Source organism: Pan troglodytes, chromosome 6, assembly GCF_028858775.2.
Source record: "Pan troglodytes isolate AG18354 chromosome 6, NHGRI_mPanTro3-v2.0_pri, whole genome shotgun sequence".
NCBI classification, from domain to species: domain Eukaryota; kingdom Metazoa; phylum Chordata; class Mammalia; order Primates; family Hominidae; genus Pan; species Pan troglodytes.
The window spans coordinates 108,007,655-108,028,118 of record NC_072404.2 but is presented as its reverse complement, the minus strand read 5'-3'; the positions used below and the strand labels follow the sequence as shown (position 1 = coordinate 108,028,118).

Sequence of the window (20,464 nt, the reverse complement as noted above, 5' to 3'; positions counted from 1 at the left end):
TCCCACCATAGGCTGCCTGCAAACTGAGGAACAAGGAAGCCAGTCTGAGTCCCAAAACCTCAAAAGTAGGGAAACTGGCAGTGCAGCTTTTAGTCTGTGGCCAAAGACTCGAGAGCCCCTGGCAAACCACTGGTGTAGGTCCAAGAGTCCAAAAGCTGGAGAACTTGGAGTCTGATGTTCGAGGGCAAGAAGCAGCCAGCACAGGAGAAAGATGGAGGCCAGTAGACTCAGGCAGTCTAGTCCTTCCACGTTCTTCTGCCTGCTTTTATCCTAGCTGAGCTGGCAGCTGATTAAATAGTGTCCACCCAGAATGAGAGTGGGTCTGCCTCTCCCAGTTCACCGACTTAAATGTTAATTTCCTTTGGCAACACCCTCACAGATAAACCCAGGAACAATACTTTGCATCCTTCAATCCAATCAAGTTGACACTCAATATTAACCATCACAGTGAATAATCAGCTTTTTCACACTCTCTTGGTGTGTGTATATGTGCAGTCATCAGACTCAACATCTGAACACATTTTTTTTTAATCCACTGAATGTTCACAGCAGCAGTCTTTTTTTTTTTTTTTCTTTGAGACAGAGTCTTGTTCTGTTGCCCAGGCTGGAGTGCAGTGGTGCAATCTTGGCTCACCACAACCTTCACCTCCCGGGTTTAAGCAATTATCGTGCCACAGCCTCCCCAGTAGCAGGAATTACAGGTGCGTGCCACCATGCCTGGCTAATTTTTGTATTTTTTAGTAGAGATGGGGTTTCACCACTGCTGGTGGTCAGGCTGCACACCAGCAGTCTTAAGTCTTCTAATAAATAAACATGGATAACTTTTCATTTATTTAGGCCTTTAATTCTTTTTAATAATGCTTTATGGCTTTCAGAGTACAAATCTTTCCCTAATTTTATTAAATCTATTCCTGACTGGGTGTGGTGGCTCATTCCTGTAATCCTAGCACTTTGGGAGGCCAAGGCAGGAGGATTGCTGGAACCCAGGAGTTCAAGACCAGCCTGGGAAACATAAAAAGACCCCATCTCTACAAAAAAATCTTTAAAAGTTAGCCAGGCATGGCAGTGCAAACCTGTAGTCACAGCTACTCAGGAGGCTGAGGCAGGAGGATTGCTTGAGCCCAAGAGGTCGAGGTTTCGGTGAGCTATGATCACACCACTGCACCCCAGCCTGGGCAATAGAGTGAGATCCTGTCTCAAATATAAATAAATAAATAAATGCATTCCTAGGTATTTGAATTTTTGACACTGTTGCAAATAGAAATGCTTTCTTAAGTTAATTTTAGATTGTTCATTGATCACGTATACAGGAGAAATACAGTAGATTTTTGGCATATTGCTCTTATTTTCTGCATCCTTGATAAACTTATTTATTAGCTCTAGTAAGTTTTTTTGTGGATTCTTTATGATCTTATAAAGAAGATAGTTTTACTTCCTTTACTTTTATATGACAAGAAGTATATGTTTTATATGTTTTACTTCTTCCTTACAATCTGGGTGCATTTTATTTTATTTTCTTGCCTAAGTTCCTTGACTAAAACCTCCAATGCAGTAATAAATAGAGGTGATGAGAATAGCAATATCTGGCTTATTCCTGTTCTTTTTTTTTTTTTTTTTTTTTAGATGGAGTCTTACTCTGTTGCCCAGGTTGGAGTGCAGTGGCGTGATCTTGGCTCACCACAACCTCCACCTCCTGGGTTCAAATGATCCTCCTGCCTCAGCCTCCCAAGTAGCTGGGATTATAGGCACGCACCATCACGCCCGGCTAATTTTTGTAATTTTAGTAGAGATGGGGTTTTGCCATGTTGGCCAGGCTGGTCTTGAACTCCCGACCTCAAGTGATCCGCCCACCCTGGCCTCTCAAAGTGCTGGGATTACAGGCGTGAGCCACCACGCCCAGCCAGGTTGTGTCTTTTTTCTTGGTCAGTCTAGCCAAAAGTTTGCCAATTTTGTTAAATGTTTTCAAAGAACCAATTTTCAGTTTTGGTGTTTGTTTTCCTCTATTGTTTTTCTATTTTCTATTTGATTTACCTTTACTCTAATCTTTATTATTCTCTTCCTTCTGCTAACACTGGGTTTAGTTTGTTCTTTTTCTAGTTCTTTACGTTCTAAATTTAGGCTGCTGATTTGAGATCTTTCTTCTTTTTAATGTAAGCATTTATAGCTATACATTTCCCTCTTAGCACTGCTTTTGCTATGTTCCATAAGTTTTGGTATGTTGTGTTTTCATTTTCATTTCTCTCTAAGTTTTCTGATTTCCCTTGTGATTTCTTCTTTCACCCATTGGTTATTTAAGAGTTTGTTGTTTAAAGCCAGATGCGGTGGCTCAGGCCTGTAATCCCAGCACTTTGGGAGTCCGAGGTGGGCGGACCACCTGAGGTCAGGAGTTAGAGACCAGCTTGGCCAAAAGTGGTGAAACCCTGTTCTGCCTTTTAATTGGAGTGTTTAATACCTTTACATTTAATGTGATTACTGATAAAAGTAGGGTCTATATCTGCTATTTTGCTATTTTTTGTCTAATTAATGTGTTTTGTGTTCCCTTATTTCCCATTACTGCCTTCTTTCATGTTAAATGAGCATTTTGTGGTGTAGTATTTTAATTCCCTTGTTTCTTTTAATACATTCTTCCAAGTTCTTTTCTTAGTGGTTGCCTGAGGTACAATTAACATCTTAATTTATAATGATTGAATCTAGATTAACACCAACTTCATTATAATAGTAACAAAAAATTTGTTTTTACATAGCTCCATCCCCTCTCCACTTTTTTGTTCTGTTATTGTTGTACAAATTGCGTCTTTATACATTTATGCCCATCAATGCAAATTTATAATTATTGCTTTATGCAGTTGTCTTTTTTTTTTTTTTTTTTTGAGATGGAATCTCACTCTGTCACCCAGGCTGGAGTGCAGTGGCGCGATCTCGGCTCACTGCAACCTCTGCCTCCTGGGCTCAACCAATTCTCCTGCCTCAGCCTCCCAAGTAGCTGGGATTATAGGCGTGCGCCACCACACCTGGCTAATTTTTGTGTTTTTTAGTAGAGACAGGGTTTCCCCATGTTGGTCAGGCTGGTCTTGAATTCCTAACCTTGTGATCTGTCCACCTCGGCCTCCCAAAGTGTTGGGATTACAGGCGTGAGCCACCGCGCCCAGCCTACAGTTGTCTTTTAAATCAGATAAAAGAAGGACAGAGTTATAAACAAAAAAATACACTTACACTTTTATAATTACATATATAGCTACCTCTAACAGTGCTCTTTATTTTTTCAAGTAGATTTGAGTTACCGTCTAGTATCCTTTTGCTTTGGCCTGAAGGACTCCCGTTGGTATTTTTTTGTAGAGCGGATCTACTAGTGTTAAATTGTCAGTTTTTGTTTATTTGGAATGTCTTAATTTTGCCTTCATTTTTGAAGGATAGCTTTGTCAGATATAGGATTCTTGGTTGACAGTCTTTTTCTTTCAGCACTTTGAATGTGTCATCTCTCTGCCTTCTGGCATCCATAGATTCTGATGAGAATTCAGCTATAAATTTTATTCAGGATTCCTTGTACATCTTGAATCTCTTCTCTCTTGCTGCTTTCAAAATTGTCTGTCTTTACTTGGTTTTCAACAGTTTGTAATATTTCTGGGTGTGAATCTCTCTCAGTTTATCCTACTTGGAGTTTAGGTTTTTAAAAATCGTATTTTATTTCTCTCCCCAAATTCCAAATATCAACAAGTCAGGATGACTACTTCTAAGTATATCCTAAATTCTTCCACTTTTTTTCTGTCTCCTCTGCTACTTCCCTAGTCCAAGCCATCATGACCTCTTACCTGGACTAGTACAGTAACCTCCTCATGAGTCTTCTCTACTTCCCTTTACAATGCTCTACAGTTTATTCTCCATCCACCAGGAAGAGTAGTGGGCTTACAATATTAATCACATTATCACACTCCTCTCCTTAAAACCTCCAGGCTTCCCATTTCATTGAGATCTCAACACAGGCTCTTTGTCATCTGATCCTACAATCTCTTCATCTCATCCACTCCTCTCCTCTCCTGTGAATGCAGCCAACCTGGCTATTTCTTCTCTTGAACATCCAAGCTCAGCTCTACCTTAGGGCCTTCACACTTCCTGTTCCCTGTCTGTGAGGTTCCACCCAAGATTGGTTCCCTCTCTTCATTAGGTCCCAGCTTAAAGGTGACCCCAGAAAGTAGTTCCCCAGTGACTCCCTAACACATCACCAGCATTTTTCTTGTTTATATATTTGCCTTCTATCTACACTTCCCACTGAAATTAATCTCCATTTAAAAGGAGAACTTTGCTATGTTGCTCACCATTACATCTCGAGTGCCTGGAATAGTTGCTGACACAAAGTAGGTGCCCCAGATATTTGTTGATAGAATAAATGATAACATCTGTGCTCAAAAGGAAGTCATCTTTTCTTTCTGAGAGCTTCTGTATAAGGAGAGCTGATGTCAAAGCCCACAGAGGCTGGGCAGGATCTTGGTCTGCCTTTCCTATTGGTGGACACCTGGTCCCAGCCTGCCTTTGATTTAGCTGCATTTTATTACTTTTCAATTCATTAATCATTGATCATTTGGCTACCGTTTCTATGACAACCCTTAAGCAACCTGAATATTCCATCATCCAGGACAATCTCTACCCCACCCTTCTTGGAGAACCCAGTTTGCTATCAGTATTTTTCCAGCCTTCTACAAAAAATAAGTCTTGAGGCTGGGCGCGGTGGCTCACGCCTGTAATCTCAGCACTTTGGGAGGCCAAGACGGACGGATCACAAGGTCAGGAGATCGAGACCATCCTGGCTAACATGGTGAAACCCCATCTCTACTAAAAATACAAAAAATTAGTTGGGCGTGGTGGCGGGTGCCTGTAGTCCCAGCTACTCGGGAGGCTGAGGCAGGAGAATGGCGTGAACCTGGGAGGTGGAAGTTGCAGTGAGCCGAGATCGCACCACTGCACTCCAGCCTGGGCGACAGAGTGAGACTCCGTCTCAAACAAACAAACAAACAAACAAACAAAAAGAGTCTTGAGTCGGGGAAACTGAGGCCACAGGTCTCCTTCACATGGGAGGATCAAGGCATAAGGAACTTGCTGGATTGCATAAATGATTCTTGTCTCTGCTTGTATGTCAGGAGGACCAAACTGCCAACAGAAGGACCGGTGTGCGGCTATGATATGGAGAGGTGGTTCTCTCATCTTCGGGTCAGATCAGCAAGGAGCAGTTTGATCCCATGTTGTGGGCTCAAAGCTCTTCCAGTTGCAGGGAGGAAGTTATCTGGCTCAGCAGGGTTTCCAAAGCCCTGATGCAAAGCGATGCTCTTGTGGGAGGCAGTGCCTGGGAAAAAAGTTGGGCTGGCTCAGCACCTGGCATGCATATGAAGTGAGGAAACCCCTCAGCACCTTTCAGGGGGAGATCTGGGTAGCTGGTGTTTCCAGCATGAAGGAGATTCAAAACAAACTGCTCTCCGCCTGGTCTCAGCACTTTTGAGTTTCAAAGGTCCCCGAGCAGGATATCTGGCCTCATTTCATGTTCTACCCAACACCAGTGGTATTCAGTTCTTGCCAAGTTATACTTCACAACATCAAAAATGGACTCCAGGAACCTCTGTGACCTGCCGGTCTTGGTTTTAGAGGTTATGGCTTCCATTTCAGCCTTGGTATCAAGTACATCTGGCATATGTTGTCAGTTGGCTCCAAGATTAGGCTCTGCTCTGCAATTATAATAGAAATTGACATTGCTACTTGGAAAAGGGACAAACTAAGTTACATTCTGCAGCTACCAAGACAGAGTAAAACGACAAAAGTGGAAAGAGGTGGTGGTGGTGGTGGGCGGTGGGGGGGGATCTAATGCTTGTGAGACCATCAACGCACCAGCCAGGGCCAGGTGAGCACAGAGAGGCGGATCTGGGAGGACACAATGGCACTGGGCCCCTTGGAGTGAGCAGTGGAAGGGACAGAGCCCTCAGAGCCACAGGACGGCTTTGAGCCCAGCTCTATCCTCTATCGGCTGCATGATCCCAAAATAGCTTTAATTGTTGTGTATTCACCTGTAAAATGGGATTAGCTCATTCAGGGAGGATTCAATGAGATGATGTCTAAAGAACACCTACACAGAGTAGACGCTAAGCAGGTACCACACCTGGAAGGTGGCCGCAGGTCTTCTAGCTAAGCTGGCTCTCCTGGTTGAGAAGACAGGGGTGGGCTGGGGACAAGGAGCCTGGGCAGAGCCTGCCAGGCACCCACAGCCTGAGCCAGGCATTGAAATAGGAAGGATGGACAGCTGGACCACACCCTCCTCTAACCATCCTCAGCGCCCCCAAACCCACCAGATGCAGGCTGCGGCAAACCAGAGACATCATCCTTCTGCCAGAAGTTGCAAAGCCCTACCCCTTCCCACCTTCAGCCCCAGAACATGAGGAAGACAAACACAGAAGCATCTTTCAGTGCACTTTAATCGAAATTCCATCATCAGAAGAGTTCTCGTAGCATACAATGTCAGGATGGGCATGTCGACTTGGTCCTACAAATGGAATATCCACAGATTTGCACTTCAAACATGTATGAAAAATAAAATATATAATATTTAGCTTTATAAATTTCCCCACTTTGTCACTTTATCTTTAAAATAAATTACTACTCCCGTCCAATACAGTGAGTAGCTTGGAGTCACTCAGACAATCTCTAGCCAAATGATCTCTGTTTTCTTGAGGAGTTCTGTAGGGAAATACTTGATGAAGACAGTCCAGTGCTTACAAGAATCAACATGAATTTAAAACGAGCACACTCTTCACAGTGGGGCGGAACATCAGAAAATGGGAGCCTTCTTCTAATGGCTGTTCTTTTCTGTTGGGAAAAAAAAAAACAAATCCTCCAAACCACACCGGATGGTTGTAAAAAGCTGCAACGGAACCTTTGGCACCAGATGAGAAGAGAGGCCTTTTAATGCCATAGCTAGTGATGATTCAGTCAAAGCATCAGTCTAAGGAAGGATGATGGGGGAAGGGACCGGAGATCACAGCCCTTCTCCTTTCTGAGCCCCCCTTCCGCCCCGATGCCCCCTTTCTGGAGACACAGACAGCCCCTCTGCTTTGGGGAAGGCAGGGCTTTGTCTGGGCAGGCTGGGCGTTCTTCAGACGGGAAGATTCACAATGTATAGAACACAAAGGGAGAGGCCCTTTTGCAGATCGGGGGGTAGCCGCTTGCTGCGAGCTTAGTCACCAGCGGGGACGCACTCAATGCACAAGGGACATGGCCACTCCAGCAGGACGGCTGCACAGCCATGAAAGGGGACAGACAGAAGGGGTGCACAGGACACCAAGGAACTGGAAGGCGGCAGGACTCAGGCTGCGATAGCATTTACAGGGGCTCTGAAGAGGGGCTGCCGGACCTGCCTCCACTTGCAGCAGGAAGGCAGATATCCACCCACTCGTGTCTTGGGGGCATCTTCCCAGGGGACCCTGGCACTACTTCAAACAGCAACAGAATCTTGGTAGGGAACAAACAAGCCAGTGACAGACACTGCCCCAGCCCTGGTCTTAGAGATTCCTGGGGAATGAGCTCTGGGAACCCTGAGCCCAGACTGACAAGAGTTTAAGTGGGGGAGTCTATGGCCCTGAACTTCCATGGCAACAGCCTGATCCCGGCCTCCTGGACAGAGGAGAAGGCGGCTACAAGTCAAGGAGACGCTCCTCACACGTCTCCACGGGCCACTTGGAGGCCCCTCCGAACACATCGACGTTATTGTCCACCCACGGGATGATGTTGCCCGGCATGTTTGTGGAGCAGTTGGCGATGTTGACAATTTCTTGTGCGCGAAGGACGCGGTCCCATATGTTGAACTGGCTGAGCTCCCCGACAAATGCCTGAGTGGCATCAAACCTACCCCCTACGGTGTCCTGGGGAATGGGAACAAGAGAGCTGCGTCAGGGCCGGTTCACAAGTCCCCCTGCACACGGGCTGCAGACAGGAGATTTGGGCATTTCTCTGATGCCCCCCAGCTCTGACCAACACTACCTGTTTCTGTAGGTTCTGAAGCTCCCAGGCATGTCAGAACTGGGAGGTGGCATCGCTCAAATCTCCCCATTTTATACAGGGGAAACTGAGGCTGGTAAGGGAAGACACTGCTCAAAGTCCCAAAGCCAGGATCAGAGCCAGGTCTCATGACTCCCAGCCCCTCCCAGCGGAGATGTAGCAGGGGAAATTGAGGGAGGAGTGGGCCAAGAAGGAACCAGACTCAAAGCCCCCCAGTGCACCTGGCATCTACTCCCCACTGTCCATCATCAAAAACCCAAATACAGACTGGAATGCCAACACTTATCTGTCCTAGACCAGACAGCCAGCTTAGCCATTCCCTCCCCTAGATGGTAAGTTTCTTGAGGGCACTTTGAGGTGCCACCCTTTCATCCCTGTCTCCCCCACAGGCTGAGCACCCACTATGGATTACCTAAGTGCCCCTTGCTGGGTATCAGGGTTAAGACCCTGAGCAGGGGGCTCCTGGAAGACACCAGCCCCACAATCCTGAGTCGGTACCATGAGCATCCCAGGAGGGTCCCTCACACAGCCTCCTCCCAGATGGAAGCTGGAGCCTGTGTCACGAGATGACCCATGACCACAGGGACACTCACACCCCTCTGTGCCAGGTTCTATTTGGAATCTGTTTGAACCACACACCCACCTGGTCCCTGCCATGCAGGCCGTGACCCCACGCCCAACCTCTAACCACAGGACAGCAAGGGCCAGGCTGCGGGGGTTCTCACTCCCCCGACCTGGCTGTCAGGACACTGTGGCCAGGTCTGAGGGGCCAATAGCTGGGGCCGGGAGCAGGAACAGCTGCAGGCCTGGCCTCGTGCTGCTCGGTTGGACCCTCCTCGCACCATCCCTGGAAGGGCGCACGGCCACCCTGTGCCCATCCTGCACCCACCTGTGCCCACCCTGTGCCCACCCACACCCACCCTGCACCCGCCCTGTGCCCACCTGCACCCACCCTGTGCCCACCTGCACCCGCCCTGCACCCACCTGCTCTTGTCCAAGGATCAGCACGCCCCCAGGCTTGATGGGGTGCCAGGGGGCCAGGTTCTCCCCAGTGCCCAGCTTCTCTCCGTCCTGGAATGCCTCCCACATGCCATCCCGTGTCGTCCAGGTGACACAGATGTGGTGCCACTTGCCGTCACTGACAAACAGGGGCAGCTGCGCAACCTGTGAGCAGCAATGTGCAGGTAAGGACCTGCTGGGCCCATGCCCTCGGGGTCCCCCAGGGCAGGAAGCAGGAAGGACACCCCACAGTCCCCCTGGGCCACACTGCTCCTCCTGTCATCTGGGGTCATGCGTGGAGAACATGAAAGGGGGCAGCCTTGGTGGAAACCCTGACCCCAGAGCAGCCCTCACATTAATGGGACACCCTTGGTGCCTGGCGTGGCTGAGGACCGAACAGATGTGAGGGTCAACACCCCCACGCTGGCCCTGAGCTCTCCATGCCAGAGAACCTCGGGAAGTCAGCGTTCCATGGGGCCAGTCTCCTTGGAAAACAGACCAGAGATCCTCATTCCTCACGCCAAGTCCCAAACCTCCACGATGGCACGCAGGGATCTGTCTGTGTGCTGCGGGTGTGCCCCATCCTCCCTGCGCAGCGGCACGTGTGTGAGTATCTGTGTGAGCAGGGAACTCACGGACAGCGCGAGGAACTGGGGGGAGGATGCTGCCACTGGCCGGGTCCCTGGCGGTCCTGCAAGCACTTTCCATGCAGGCTTGCCTATGAACCACCGCGTTGTTGCTGCTGGTCTCCTAGCAACCCGAAGCCTCCCTCCCAGGAATTCGATGTTTACAAGCCGTCCAAACCCAGAGGACAACAAGGCTCTTAGCCCCACTGTGTCATAGGGTGTTATTTAGAACAATTATTAACCCCTGGCTCAGGCAAGGCGGTCTATCTAGGAGGAGCCCAGCAGGCTGATGCCACAGCGTTTTTTAAACCTCGACAGACTCCACCCAGGGCAGTTCAGTGAGGACAAACAGAGTGAGGGGCTGAACTGCCCCTGCCTCCACCAGGGGTGGCCCGGGTGGCAGGGAGTTTGCGTAGCCACTCAAATGCCCAAATCCGGACAGGTTCTGAGAATGTTCTTTTTGTTATATGGAGTCTGCCATTAGAATGAAAGTTTGGAAGCAGGGCTGTGAGAGGTCCCCAGGAGGCCCAAAGTGGCCTTTTTTTTTTTTTTTTTTTTGAGACAGGGTATCGCTCTGTCACCCAGGCTGGAGTACAGTGGTGCGATCATAGTTCATTGCAGCCTCGACATCCTGGGCTCAAAGCCATCTTCCTGCCTCAGCCTCCCGAGTAGCTGGAACTACAGGTGCACACCACCACACCTAGCTAACTTTCTAATTTTTTGTAGAGAAGGGGTCTTGCTATGTTGCCCAGGCTGCTCTTGAACTCCTGGGCTCAAGCAATCCTCCTGCCTCGGCCTCCCAACACACTGGGATTACATGCATGAGCTACCATGCCCAGCCCTTGAGAAGACCACTCCTGAATGCCAAAACCAAGCAGTCTATTAAGAAGGAGCATTTGCTCTGGAAAAGGCAAGACCATGGGTATACATGACAGGTCAGCAATGGCCATGGGCTGGGGCTGGGATCAGAGTTAACTATGAAGGGGTATGAGGGGGTTTTGGGGGGCGATGGAACTGTTTTATATTTTTTCATCATGGTGGTGGTTACATAACTGTGTGCATTTGTTAAAACTTCCTGAATTGTACATTAAAATGGGTACACTTTGCTGTATGTAAATTATATCTCTAGAAACCTGACCCCCACGAAAATATGCTTGTGGGGAGTCTCTTACACTGAGACACACACACCCCCTTAATCAGTGTGGCCCTGGGGAACAGCCCTCACTGACCGGCCTGAGGTCCTCTCTCAATCCAGGCTGCACACGGAAATCTGTTCCTTCTGCCCTTCCATGGCCTAGGTGCCTGGACCTTCTGCAGCTTCGTGGTTGGACTCACAGCTCGGCCCCTCCCCACCCCACCCCTGTGAGCCGCCCGGCGTGTGCAAAGCTATCCCCACCTCGAGGAGGACAGCCCCGCAGTCCCATGTCTGGGACACTGCTGTGTGGCCCGAGGAGGGCGAGGACGGCTGGGGTGGGGGCTGTGGCTCCCTCCACCACATGATGGGTTCTGGGGAGGGTGGCGGTGCAGGCGGGCCTCACCTTGTCGTTGATGAGCAGCTCGATGGGGTTGTTGCCCCACTCGATCAGCACGATCTCGTTGGCCTGCCCCGGCACCGCATAGGAGAAGGGGGTGCCAATGCCTGGTGAGGCGCTGGACCGCAGCCACAGGCAGATGGTGAAGGCGTACAGCTCAGGCAGCGTCTTCTTGATCTTGCCGTATAGGTAGTTTGTGCGGAGCGGGAGGGACACCTTGAATGCATCTGGTGACTTAAAGGCGCTGTTGCCTGGGGGTTGGGAGGAAGAGAGGCCAGCAGCGCGTTAGGCCACCCCACCACCCACCAGCACGGCCCAGAGCCACATCTTGCTAGACCCACAAGAAGGTCCCTCACACAGCCTTGATGGACCCTCCAGCAAGCGACCAAAGACCGCTCCACACCAGCCACTGATAAAAGGCTGAAGTCTGGCAGGATTCAGGACACAAGATGGAGTCCTTGTCCTTAGGGAGCTTACATTCAGGCAGGGAAGGTGACATGAAACCAGCAGCAGGTACGCGAGGGAAGTCCAGGCAGTGGCTCCTGCTAAGACGGGGAGTGGCCGGGGGAGGGAAGGCAGAGGATGCAGGGAAGGCCTGGAAAGACCTGCAGAAGAGAACCCCAGACACAGGTGACAGCAAGTACAGGGCCCCAAGGACGCCCAGAAAAGGAAAGAAAAGGAAGATTTTGTGGGCACTGCGTGGGGCACATTAGAGAATTTAGCTCCATCTTTTAGGACAGGAAAAGAGGCCTCTTGAAATCTAGAAGAAAAAAAGCTCTTGGATGGGTGCAGTGACTCACACCTATAATATCAGCATTTTGGGAGGCCGAGGCAGGAGGATTGCTTGAGGCCAAGAGTTCGAGACCAGCCTGTGCAACATAGCAAGACCCTGTCTCTACAAAAAATTAAAAAAATTAGCCAAGTGCAGTGGCTCATGCCTGTAATCCCAGTGCTTTGGGAGGCTGAGGTGGGAAGACTGCTTGAGCCCAGGAGTTCAAGAACAGCCTGGGCAATACGGCAAGACTTCATCTCTACAAAAAAATATAAAAATTAGCTGGGCAGGGTGGCACACACCTGTGGTTCCACCTACTCAGGAGGCTGAGGTGGATCGCTTGAGCCTAGGAGGTCCAGGCTGCAGTGAGCTATGATTGCATCACTGCACTCCCACCTGGGTGACAGAGGCTCTGTCTGGTTCCTTCTAGTTAATACTCTCTTTTCATAAGTCATATTAGGTGACTAGAAAGCTTGAGGAAGGAGCAGAAGAAAGGTAGATTTAATTTTCTTGTGTTAAGCCAGAAACTGCGTCCTTAGCCACATCTTATAACTTCAGATATTTCCTTGAAATCTTCGCAGGATCTAGGAACCCTGGAGACTTGGGCTTAGAAGAAGGAAGTCTTACAGGGAGCCAGGCACCCAATAAACACTTGTCAAGTGAGTGAGTCTGTGTCACTCCTCACATGAAAGAATTACCACTGCCGAGGTGAAGCAGTCAGGCTCCCGGGTCTTGACTCCATAACTTAACTCAAAAGTGGCTTTTTGGTCTAAATCCCTGACGAAAAGCACTTTGCTCTTTTCCTCCTCAAGAGAAGACTGAGTTTATTGATCATTTCCTGTAGTCTGGAGCCAGTGGGAGGCAGGGCAACCGCAGGTGTCTCTCCTCATTTAGGGGAACACACCTGGTCACAGCCTTGGCCCTTCCAGACCTTCCTGGAATTGGTGAGATTCCACCCGCCACCCCTATGTCATTGGCGCTTCTAAAATCCTTGAAAACAAACTCTAGAATGGGTTTACAATATTTCCAAGGCAGCCTTGGTTGAAGTTCAAAATTAAGTAAACCACAACGGCAGCCTTTGTCCAGGCATCATGGATTCCAAAGTTTGCAGGACACCATTTGATTGTGCCAGCTGTCATGGCAAAGGCGGCCCTCTTATTTGAGAACCAGACCCTGCCGTTGAAGGAATCTAAACGCCCTTCACTCATTCAACAAGTGTTGGTTAAGCATCCACAAGGGCTCAGACAGTCTCCGAGGCCATCAGAGACAGGCGGGCTCTCTGGAGCCAGAACTGCCTGTGTCACTGTGGAGTTAAATCAGTCCCTACTGCACAACATGAGCCAGAATAGATAAACCTTTCTCCACCACAATCCCCCAAACTCATTGTCCCTCAGAGTGAATAATACACACGAAAAGCTCTTGGGGGCCGCAGTTCACATCTATCTAAGGAGGGTTTCTGCAAAGGGGCACAGAAGAACCCCCTATCCCCTTTCTAACCTCTCTGGAACAGGCAGTGTGTACGTTCTAGAATCTGGGCTTCACGTGTTGCATGTACTCATATCTGCCAATGGTGGCCTCCCGATTGCTCCTGACCTCTTAAGGATGGGCACCTCTCGATGCCACTGCAGAGCTGCTGGGCACCTGGCGAGGGCTGGGAAGACCTGCTCCCCCAAGAAGTCAAGGGGCCAGGCCAGAGTGAAGGCTGGGACTAGTCCCTCATTAGGCTGAAAAGCAAAACTGAGAGAGAGAACCAGAGTGTCTCTACTCCCCCATTTTTGCAGGTTGCACAGTTGAGGCTCGGAGGCTCAGCGAAGTGAGGTGACGTATCCAAGGTCACACAGCTAGTGAATGACAGGCCAGGGGCCGCAAGTCCCTCTTTCCACGACACGTAGCCACTCACACTTAATCTTCAAGTGGCAAATGACCATGTCCTTAATGAAGGCATCATTGTCTAATAAAGAGAAATGGCTGCTATACTTGCGGGAGGGCAGACTTGCCAATCTGATATGACTCCGTGTGGGTAATATTGTTAGCTTGGTGACAACAGATAGGTTTAATTAGAGCTGGAAGAGCCGAGGGGCAGAGGAGGGGGCCTGTACCCTGAGAGCCAGTGCCTTTTATTTAAATAAAACAGCTTGGCGGTTTGGAGGAAACTTGGTTAAAACCAATTAAGGAATTAAAAGGCCTGACCAATAAATCAGACACTGCAGGTGGCGGAGAGGCTCAGCAGGGGGTGGGCAGCCTGGGGCTGGAAGAGAGGCAGCTTTGGTTTTCTCAGCAGCAACATTTATTTCAACACTGAGCCGGGCAGTGCCTGGACAGCTGGCCTGGACTCTGGAGGCCCTTGCAGAGGAACAGGTCTTGCAGCAAAGAAAAGCAAGCAACCCTGGGCCCTGGGCGGCAGGGGCATCCATATGCCAGGGGTCAGGCGCTTGCTGGGGGCTCCAAGGAGCCTCTGACGCAGCAGGGCTGGGGCCCACACACCGCTCCAGGCTGCAGCCTCCATCACTCCTCTGGGGCCCCACCAACTTCACTCCCAGCTCTGCAATCTGCTGGCAACGTGAATGCAGGCATCACTTTAGCTCTCTGACTTGAGTCCCTCGTCTGAACTAATCCCTACCTTGCAAGGTCGTGGCAGGGATTACAGAATGCCAAGTGTGGAACTCACAGCCAAGCATCTGGTCCTTAAGGGGTGGAGGCTGATAGACCAAAGGCCAGAGTTCCCCCACCAAGGCCCCCTGCCTGTAGTGAGGTTAAGGTCTAGCTACTCTGGGTTCAGCTGGATGTGTCTAAGAAACTTGGCATCGTTTCCAATCATAGTACATGTGGAGGGCTGGGCGTTTACTCATCTCTCTACAATTGTCACAAACAGGACACTCAGAATTGCCCAGAAGACAAACTGGTCTGCAAATGATCACTTTCCTTAAAGCACATCCCAGAGCTGAGTTGGTGGAGCTCACAGAAGGATTCTAGAGTTCCCACGGTGGGATGAAGAGAGGCTGGGCTGCCTCTCCGGGGTGCATAAATGGCCAGCAGGGTCTTTGCCCTCGTAGAGGTGAGCTTCCCCTCTGTGCCAGATGAGCTCTGAGGGATTGCTGGGAAACTAAAGGGTCAGGAGTCAGGCTGGCGGGGTCTGAGTCCTGACTGTTTCTTTCTGGCTGGTAATGGACAGGCTGGGGATGAAAAGGACAGTCACAAAGTGGCAGCTTCTGGGTGGCCAAAGCCATGATGATGGCTTACCTTAGGAGTAAGCCCAGTGAAATGACATTGGCCTTGAGTGAGAGAAAGAGAAGGGGGAGGTGCAGGTTGATGTGACTGTCACTGTTTGCCAGCTAGTGGCCCAGGACCCACTTTGGGCCCCCTCCCCAAAAGATACATGTCCCACTGAGAACGGAGTCTTTTTCTCATCTATGAAACAGGCATACCAGGAGTCTGAGCTCCCGCCTGGCATGACTGAGGCTCTGGCTCACTATTCTGCTATTTACCCACCTCCTCATGGCAACTTGGCCACTGTGCAGAGGGAGGTTTACAGCCACCAAGGTCTCTCATGGAGCCCTCCTCTCGTTCCACAGCTCCCCTTTCGAGAGGCAAACTACCTTTAGTGTGCCAACTCCATAGCCCTGGGTGTCCCGAAGATCCACTGTGGCTCAGGCTGGGTCCACGGAGCCACGCTCACCTGTGCCTAGACGTTCCCTCCTCCTGTCATGGGAGGAGGGCCACAGCAACGGCTGCTTTACCTTCGGGGATGGCTCCTCAGGCCACCCAGCAACAGAGGGGAGACAGAAAGGAAGATTTTTTGGAAACTCAAGAATCTAACAGATCTAACAGGTAAGCCATACTCACCTTTTTCTGAGAAGGGCCAGGAAGAAAGGATAGGTTTTTCTGTAGGAAGAGACTAGGAAAGGGATGAAAGAGACTTGTGGCTTGTGGATGCTGGCTGTAAAATGGAACAGTAACACCAGCCCCTTCTCCATCTGCCCCACCTCGGCCAAAGTCATTGGATGTTCTGCTATTGGGCATCCTCCTATCAATGCATGAAACGGAGTCATGGGGAAGTGGCTTCATCAGGTTAGTGCATCTGGGAAAATTCCAGTCTTATAAACACCCACTACGGGCAAACCTACAACTTCAAACCCAAGCCACCCAGTGGTTTGGGGGTTGATGACGCAATCTGAATTATCCCCTGATCCCTCCCACTCTGTCTCCTGTGGGAGAAACTTACTCACCACAGTGTGAGCAGAGAAGAGAAAGATACACAGAATCCGCTGCCATGACTAGTTAACAAAGGACTGAAACGCCCGTGTGGTTGCTTATCGAAGCTGGTCCTGGACACATTCACTTTTCCCTGGATAATGCCAGTGGGGCTGGCAGCTCATTCCTGAGATGACCTTGTTCAGTCGCCTTTATTATTTGCTCACACACTCGGGAACCAGGCCCATGTGGTGTCACAATCCCTGCTGTCCATCAACCAGAATCGCATGTCTGACCACAAGTGGTGAAAATCAGGCCACTGCCAGACAGAGAAACAGGCCAGGCACACACCTCGCTCCAGCTCGGTGACCCTCTGCAGCAGCGCGTTCAGGGTGCTCTCGGTCTTCTGCCGGTGAGCCGAGGTCTCATTGTGCAGCAGGGACTTCTCGTCCTCCAGCTCTGCCACCTTGCGCAGAAGCTGCCTCTCCAGCTCCCCCAGCCGCTGCTGGAGCACCTCGCGGAAGTCGCCGGGCAGCCCAGCATTGGACACGTTTGCTCTGAGCTGGTGCTTTCAGCCACCGGGGAGGAGGGAGGGGCACAGAAAGAGTTAAAAAGAAATTGTGAAATGTGGCTGTGATGGCCCGACCACACAGGGAGAAGCTTCCAAAACGCAAGCCCTGAATCTTGCCACTGGCAGGCAGGGGAGCATCTCACTGATGCTTTTTTGGTATGGAAAAGATTTCAAAGTCAGATAAGAATTACTTTGCTGCAATATTTGAAAGTTGTGAATCTCATTTTCCCTTCTCAAAAAGCCGTTTTTCTCCTCTTACTAAAAAGTCAACATTCTAACCAACACCTAGAATTCTATGTTGGGTAGAGACCAAAACTCAGCTCTAGGATTTTTTTCTTTTTTAAGAGTAAATCGATGGTTACACAAAGCCAAGGAGCTTTCACCTAGAAATGAAAACAGCCCCCAAGTTCCGGTCTGGCACCAAGGTAAATAACTATGCATGCAGAGATGTTTCTGGAAAATGACAGATCTAAAACGTTGCTATTCTGAACTCCAGCAATCTTTGTTTTTAATGCTGTTTCTAAATCCTCACTTCCTATTTCTCTTTCTCCCCTACCATCATGTGGTTCTGGAGGCTGTGGCAGGCTGCCTACCCATGAGTTCATGGCAAGCTATTTACCTTTCTCCACAAAGTGTTCCAAATTGTGAAATGCACATAATGGGACCTGCCTCATGCCATTCATTGTTCCAAGGATTAAAAAATTAAATGATGTGCCTGACTCATATTTAGTGCTCCAGAAATGTTAGCTGTTAGCAATCACAATGAATCAGGGGATATACAGATGCTGGAAATACTGTATTCAGCCCTCACGCCAAAAGAAACCCTAGAGTCATTTTTGCAATAATTAGCACCTGTAATTTAAACCTAGTTTTGCTGAGAAGTATTTTCACAAAGGCTATTAACAGCAGTGTCCACACTTCTTAAAAAGGGTGGAGCCTAAAGATGAAAAATAATTGAAGATTTTTCTCTCAAAGTTCCAAACTGCACGCATCTTCAGAGATAGAGATGAGACGAAGGCGGGAGCGGGGGGGGGGGGGGGAGGAAGGGGAGGGGGGAGGGGGGGAGAGAGAGAAGGGAATGAGGTCCCTTCCCCTGAAGCAATCCGGAAGAGCACCTTAAAATGGTCCAACTTGCAGACACGGGAGTCTTTGAAGTTAACCAGAGGTTGCCCCTCTAATGCGCGCTCTGGGGTCGCCGGTAACCCCCTGCGCTCGCCTCCCTGCGACCTCCGCCCCCAGACTTCCGCCCCCTCCAGCTCAGCCTGACCTGATTTAAAGAAAGAAACACCAGATGCCCGGGGCAGCTGACCTCCCGCGGCAGCCTCGCAGCAACCCGCACGGCCTGCGGGAGCGCATCCCGGCTCGCGGAGATTTGGAGATTTGCAAGAGGATAGAGGCTACCGCGTCCCCGGGTATTTGGCGCCCGCGGCTTGGCCGTCTGGGTTCGCTAGCCCGGACCTCGGGAAGTGCTCGGCGGATCCCGCTGGCAGTCCCGACGCGCGGGGGTGGAATTTAAACGTTTCCTTCCAGCAAGAGCAGCGGTGTGGGAAGGGATACCACGCAGGGGAGTTCCCGAGCAGGATCTAGATCCCCGCCTTTCACCCTCAAGTCCAGCTCATCCCCACGGACGATCACACCCTCCCCAGGGCCAGGCCCCCTTTCCCCATCCTCCCGAGTCTTCCGCCCCCGACTCGGGAGCGTCCCCATTCTAGGTCCCCCGCGCTCCCCGCGGGCCGCTACCTCGAGGCTCTCCAGGCGGTCCTTGAGGGTCTGCAGCGAGCGGCTGAGCTGCTCCACGACGTGGCCGGGGTCCCGCGGCAGGTCGCCCATAGTGTCCTTGCCCGTGGCCCCCGCGCCGCGCGCCTTGCCGCCCGCCAGCCCCTCGCAGCGCGCTAGCTTGCCCGTGAGCTCGCGGATGGCCTCGCGCTGCGCGCCCAGCGTCTCCTTCTGCTGCACGACGGTCTCGCGCAGCTGCAGCACCGCGGCCCTCAGCTCCTCCTCGGGACTCTGCGCGCCGCCCTGCATGGGCATCGCGGGCAGCGGGCAGCCGGCGTGCACCGCCTCTGGGGGCAGTGCCGTGCACACGAAGCGGCTACCGGGCGCCGGGCTGTCCTGGGCCCCGGCGGCCACGGCGAGCGCCACGCTGGCGGCCAGCAGCGCCAGCATCCCGCCGCCGCTGCCGCGCTCAGCTCGGCATGGGCGAGCGGGCGCCGTCGGGGCGCTCCGCGGGAGGCGCCTTCGCTGCTGGCAGTAGCCGCGCTGTCGTCTCGAGGGTCGCGTGCACCGCGGGGCAGAAGTCTCCTGCCGTCTCACAGCCGCACCCACCGCGCTGCTCGGCAGTCTGGCCTGTCCGGTCCGCGCGCCCTTTCTTAAGCTGAGGGGCGGAGGGGGCCGGCGTGTGGGGCGCGCGCCACGAGCTCTGATTGGCTCGGCCGGGTGCGCGTCACGCAGTGGGCGGAGCGGGGCGGGGCGGGGGCGCTTTCCGTTGCGCGCCTGGCGGTCGGGCGGGAGCGTGGGCCGGAGCCTGAGGCGAGAGCGCGAGGTCCTGGGCTCTGCCTCAAGAAAGGAGGCCTGAGGTGGAAAACGACATTGGGGCTCTCGAGAGCCTCGGCTGGCCGTGCCCAGGCGCCCCTCGAACCCACCCGAGGACGCGGGCGTCACAGGCTGAGGAGAAAGTGGGAACCCCTCGGTGTCCCGGTGCCCCTTTCTTAGGGTGGCTTCTGGCGCGGCACGGGGCCTCGCTGCGCGTTTGCCGCCGCCCTCAGGGAGGCGTTTTCTCCAGCAGGAGCAGCCCCCCAGGCAGGACTCGAACCCCGACTGCCATCGCGAGCCACCCCCGCGGCAGGCGTGGGCCTTCTCGTCAAGGCCCGGCCACCTCACTCTCGAGGCGGGAAGGAGCCGCACGACGGCCGCCTCCGGATGCAACGGTCCCCGGGACGCGCTCCATGGCCCCGCCTCCACCCCCCGCGCCAACTCGGAAAACGCTCGGGAAGAATCCCGGGGGCCTCGGGGACCGGGACCAGGACCAGGCGCCGGACGCTGATGGGAAGGAGGGGACACCCGGAGTTAGGGACAAAGTCACGAGGCCACTCGCAGAGCCCTCGCGCGCGTGTTCATCGACTGCCCCCTGGGCGGTGACCTTATTCAGCAAGACCTGAGCTCGGGGGGCGGGGTGACATCTAACTGGAGTCATCGTGATGGAGCCACGTGGTCCAACAGTGCCCCGTCCTTGTAACCAGGAGGGCCCGCAGTGTCACCACTTCCTCAAAGTGAGGCCACTGCCCTCAGCTTCTTGGAGACAGCAGATATGAGCAGAAACCCCCAAAAGTCAGGAGCAAATTTGTTTCAGAATCTCTCCAAATCTGTGGCTTAAAACAAGTTCAGAGGGATTTTGGTGCACAGCTACAGACTGAGCTGGTTTACTGCACATTTATAAATGGAAATCTTTATTTCTTTTCCTCTCTATGTTTTTAAGAAATCCTGTTGCAAGGTCATTAATCACGTTATCCATTATACCACAAACAAATGGATTTGTCACTTGTGCGCAGAAGCCGAGGTTGATTCTGAAAGCAAATTGTACCAAAATAAATGAAATTATTATGATAATATAAACTAGACTGCAGTGATTAATCTCTAGAAACCAAATTCTGACCTGCTTTGCACTTCAAACAATAACTTCTATTATGTAAATAGTTGTGGGGTTTTCAAGGACATTATTGCTAAATTATAGGAAAAGTTCTAT

At 51.5% G+C, this 20,464-nt stretch overlaps 1 protein-coding gene across 1 annotated transcript; it reads right to left on the bottom strand.

Annotated features, from left to right (window-relative positions):
- Positions 1 to 6,434: 6,434 nt before the first annotated feature.
- On the bottom strand, positions 6,435 to 19,662 carry NPTX2 (neuronal pentraxin 2). Its single transcript, XM_001136152.7, has 5 exons — positions 18,463 to 19,662; positions 16,503 to 16,719; positions 11,195 to 11,439; positions 9,016 to 9,195; positions 6,435 to 7,895 (listed from the first exon to the last, which is right to left on the bottom strand). The coding sequence occupies exons 1-5, from the start codon at positions 18,886 to 18,888 to the stop codon at positions 7,668 to 7,670; spliced, it is 1,296 nt and encodes a 431-aa protein (XP_001136152.2). The 5' UTR covers positions 18,889 to 19,662; the 3' UTR covers positions 6,435 to 7,667.
- Positions 19,663 to 20,464: the final 802 nt, after the last annotated feature.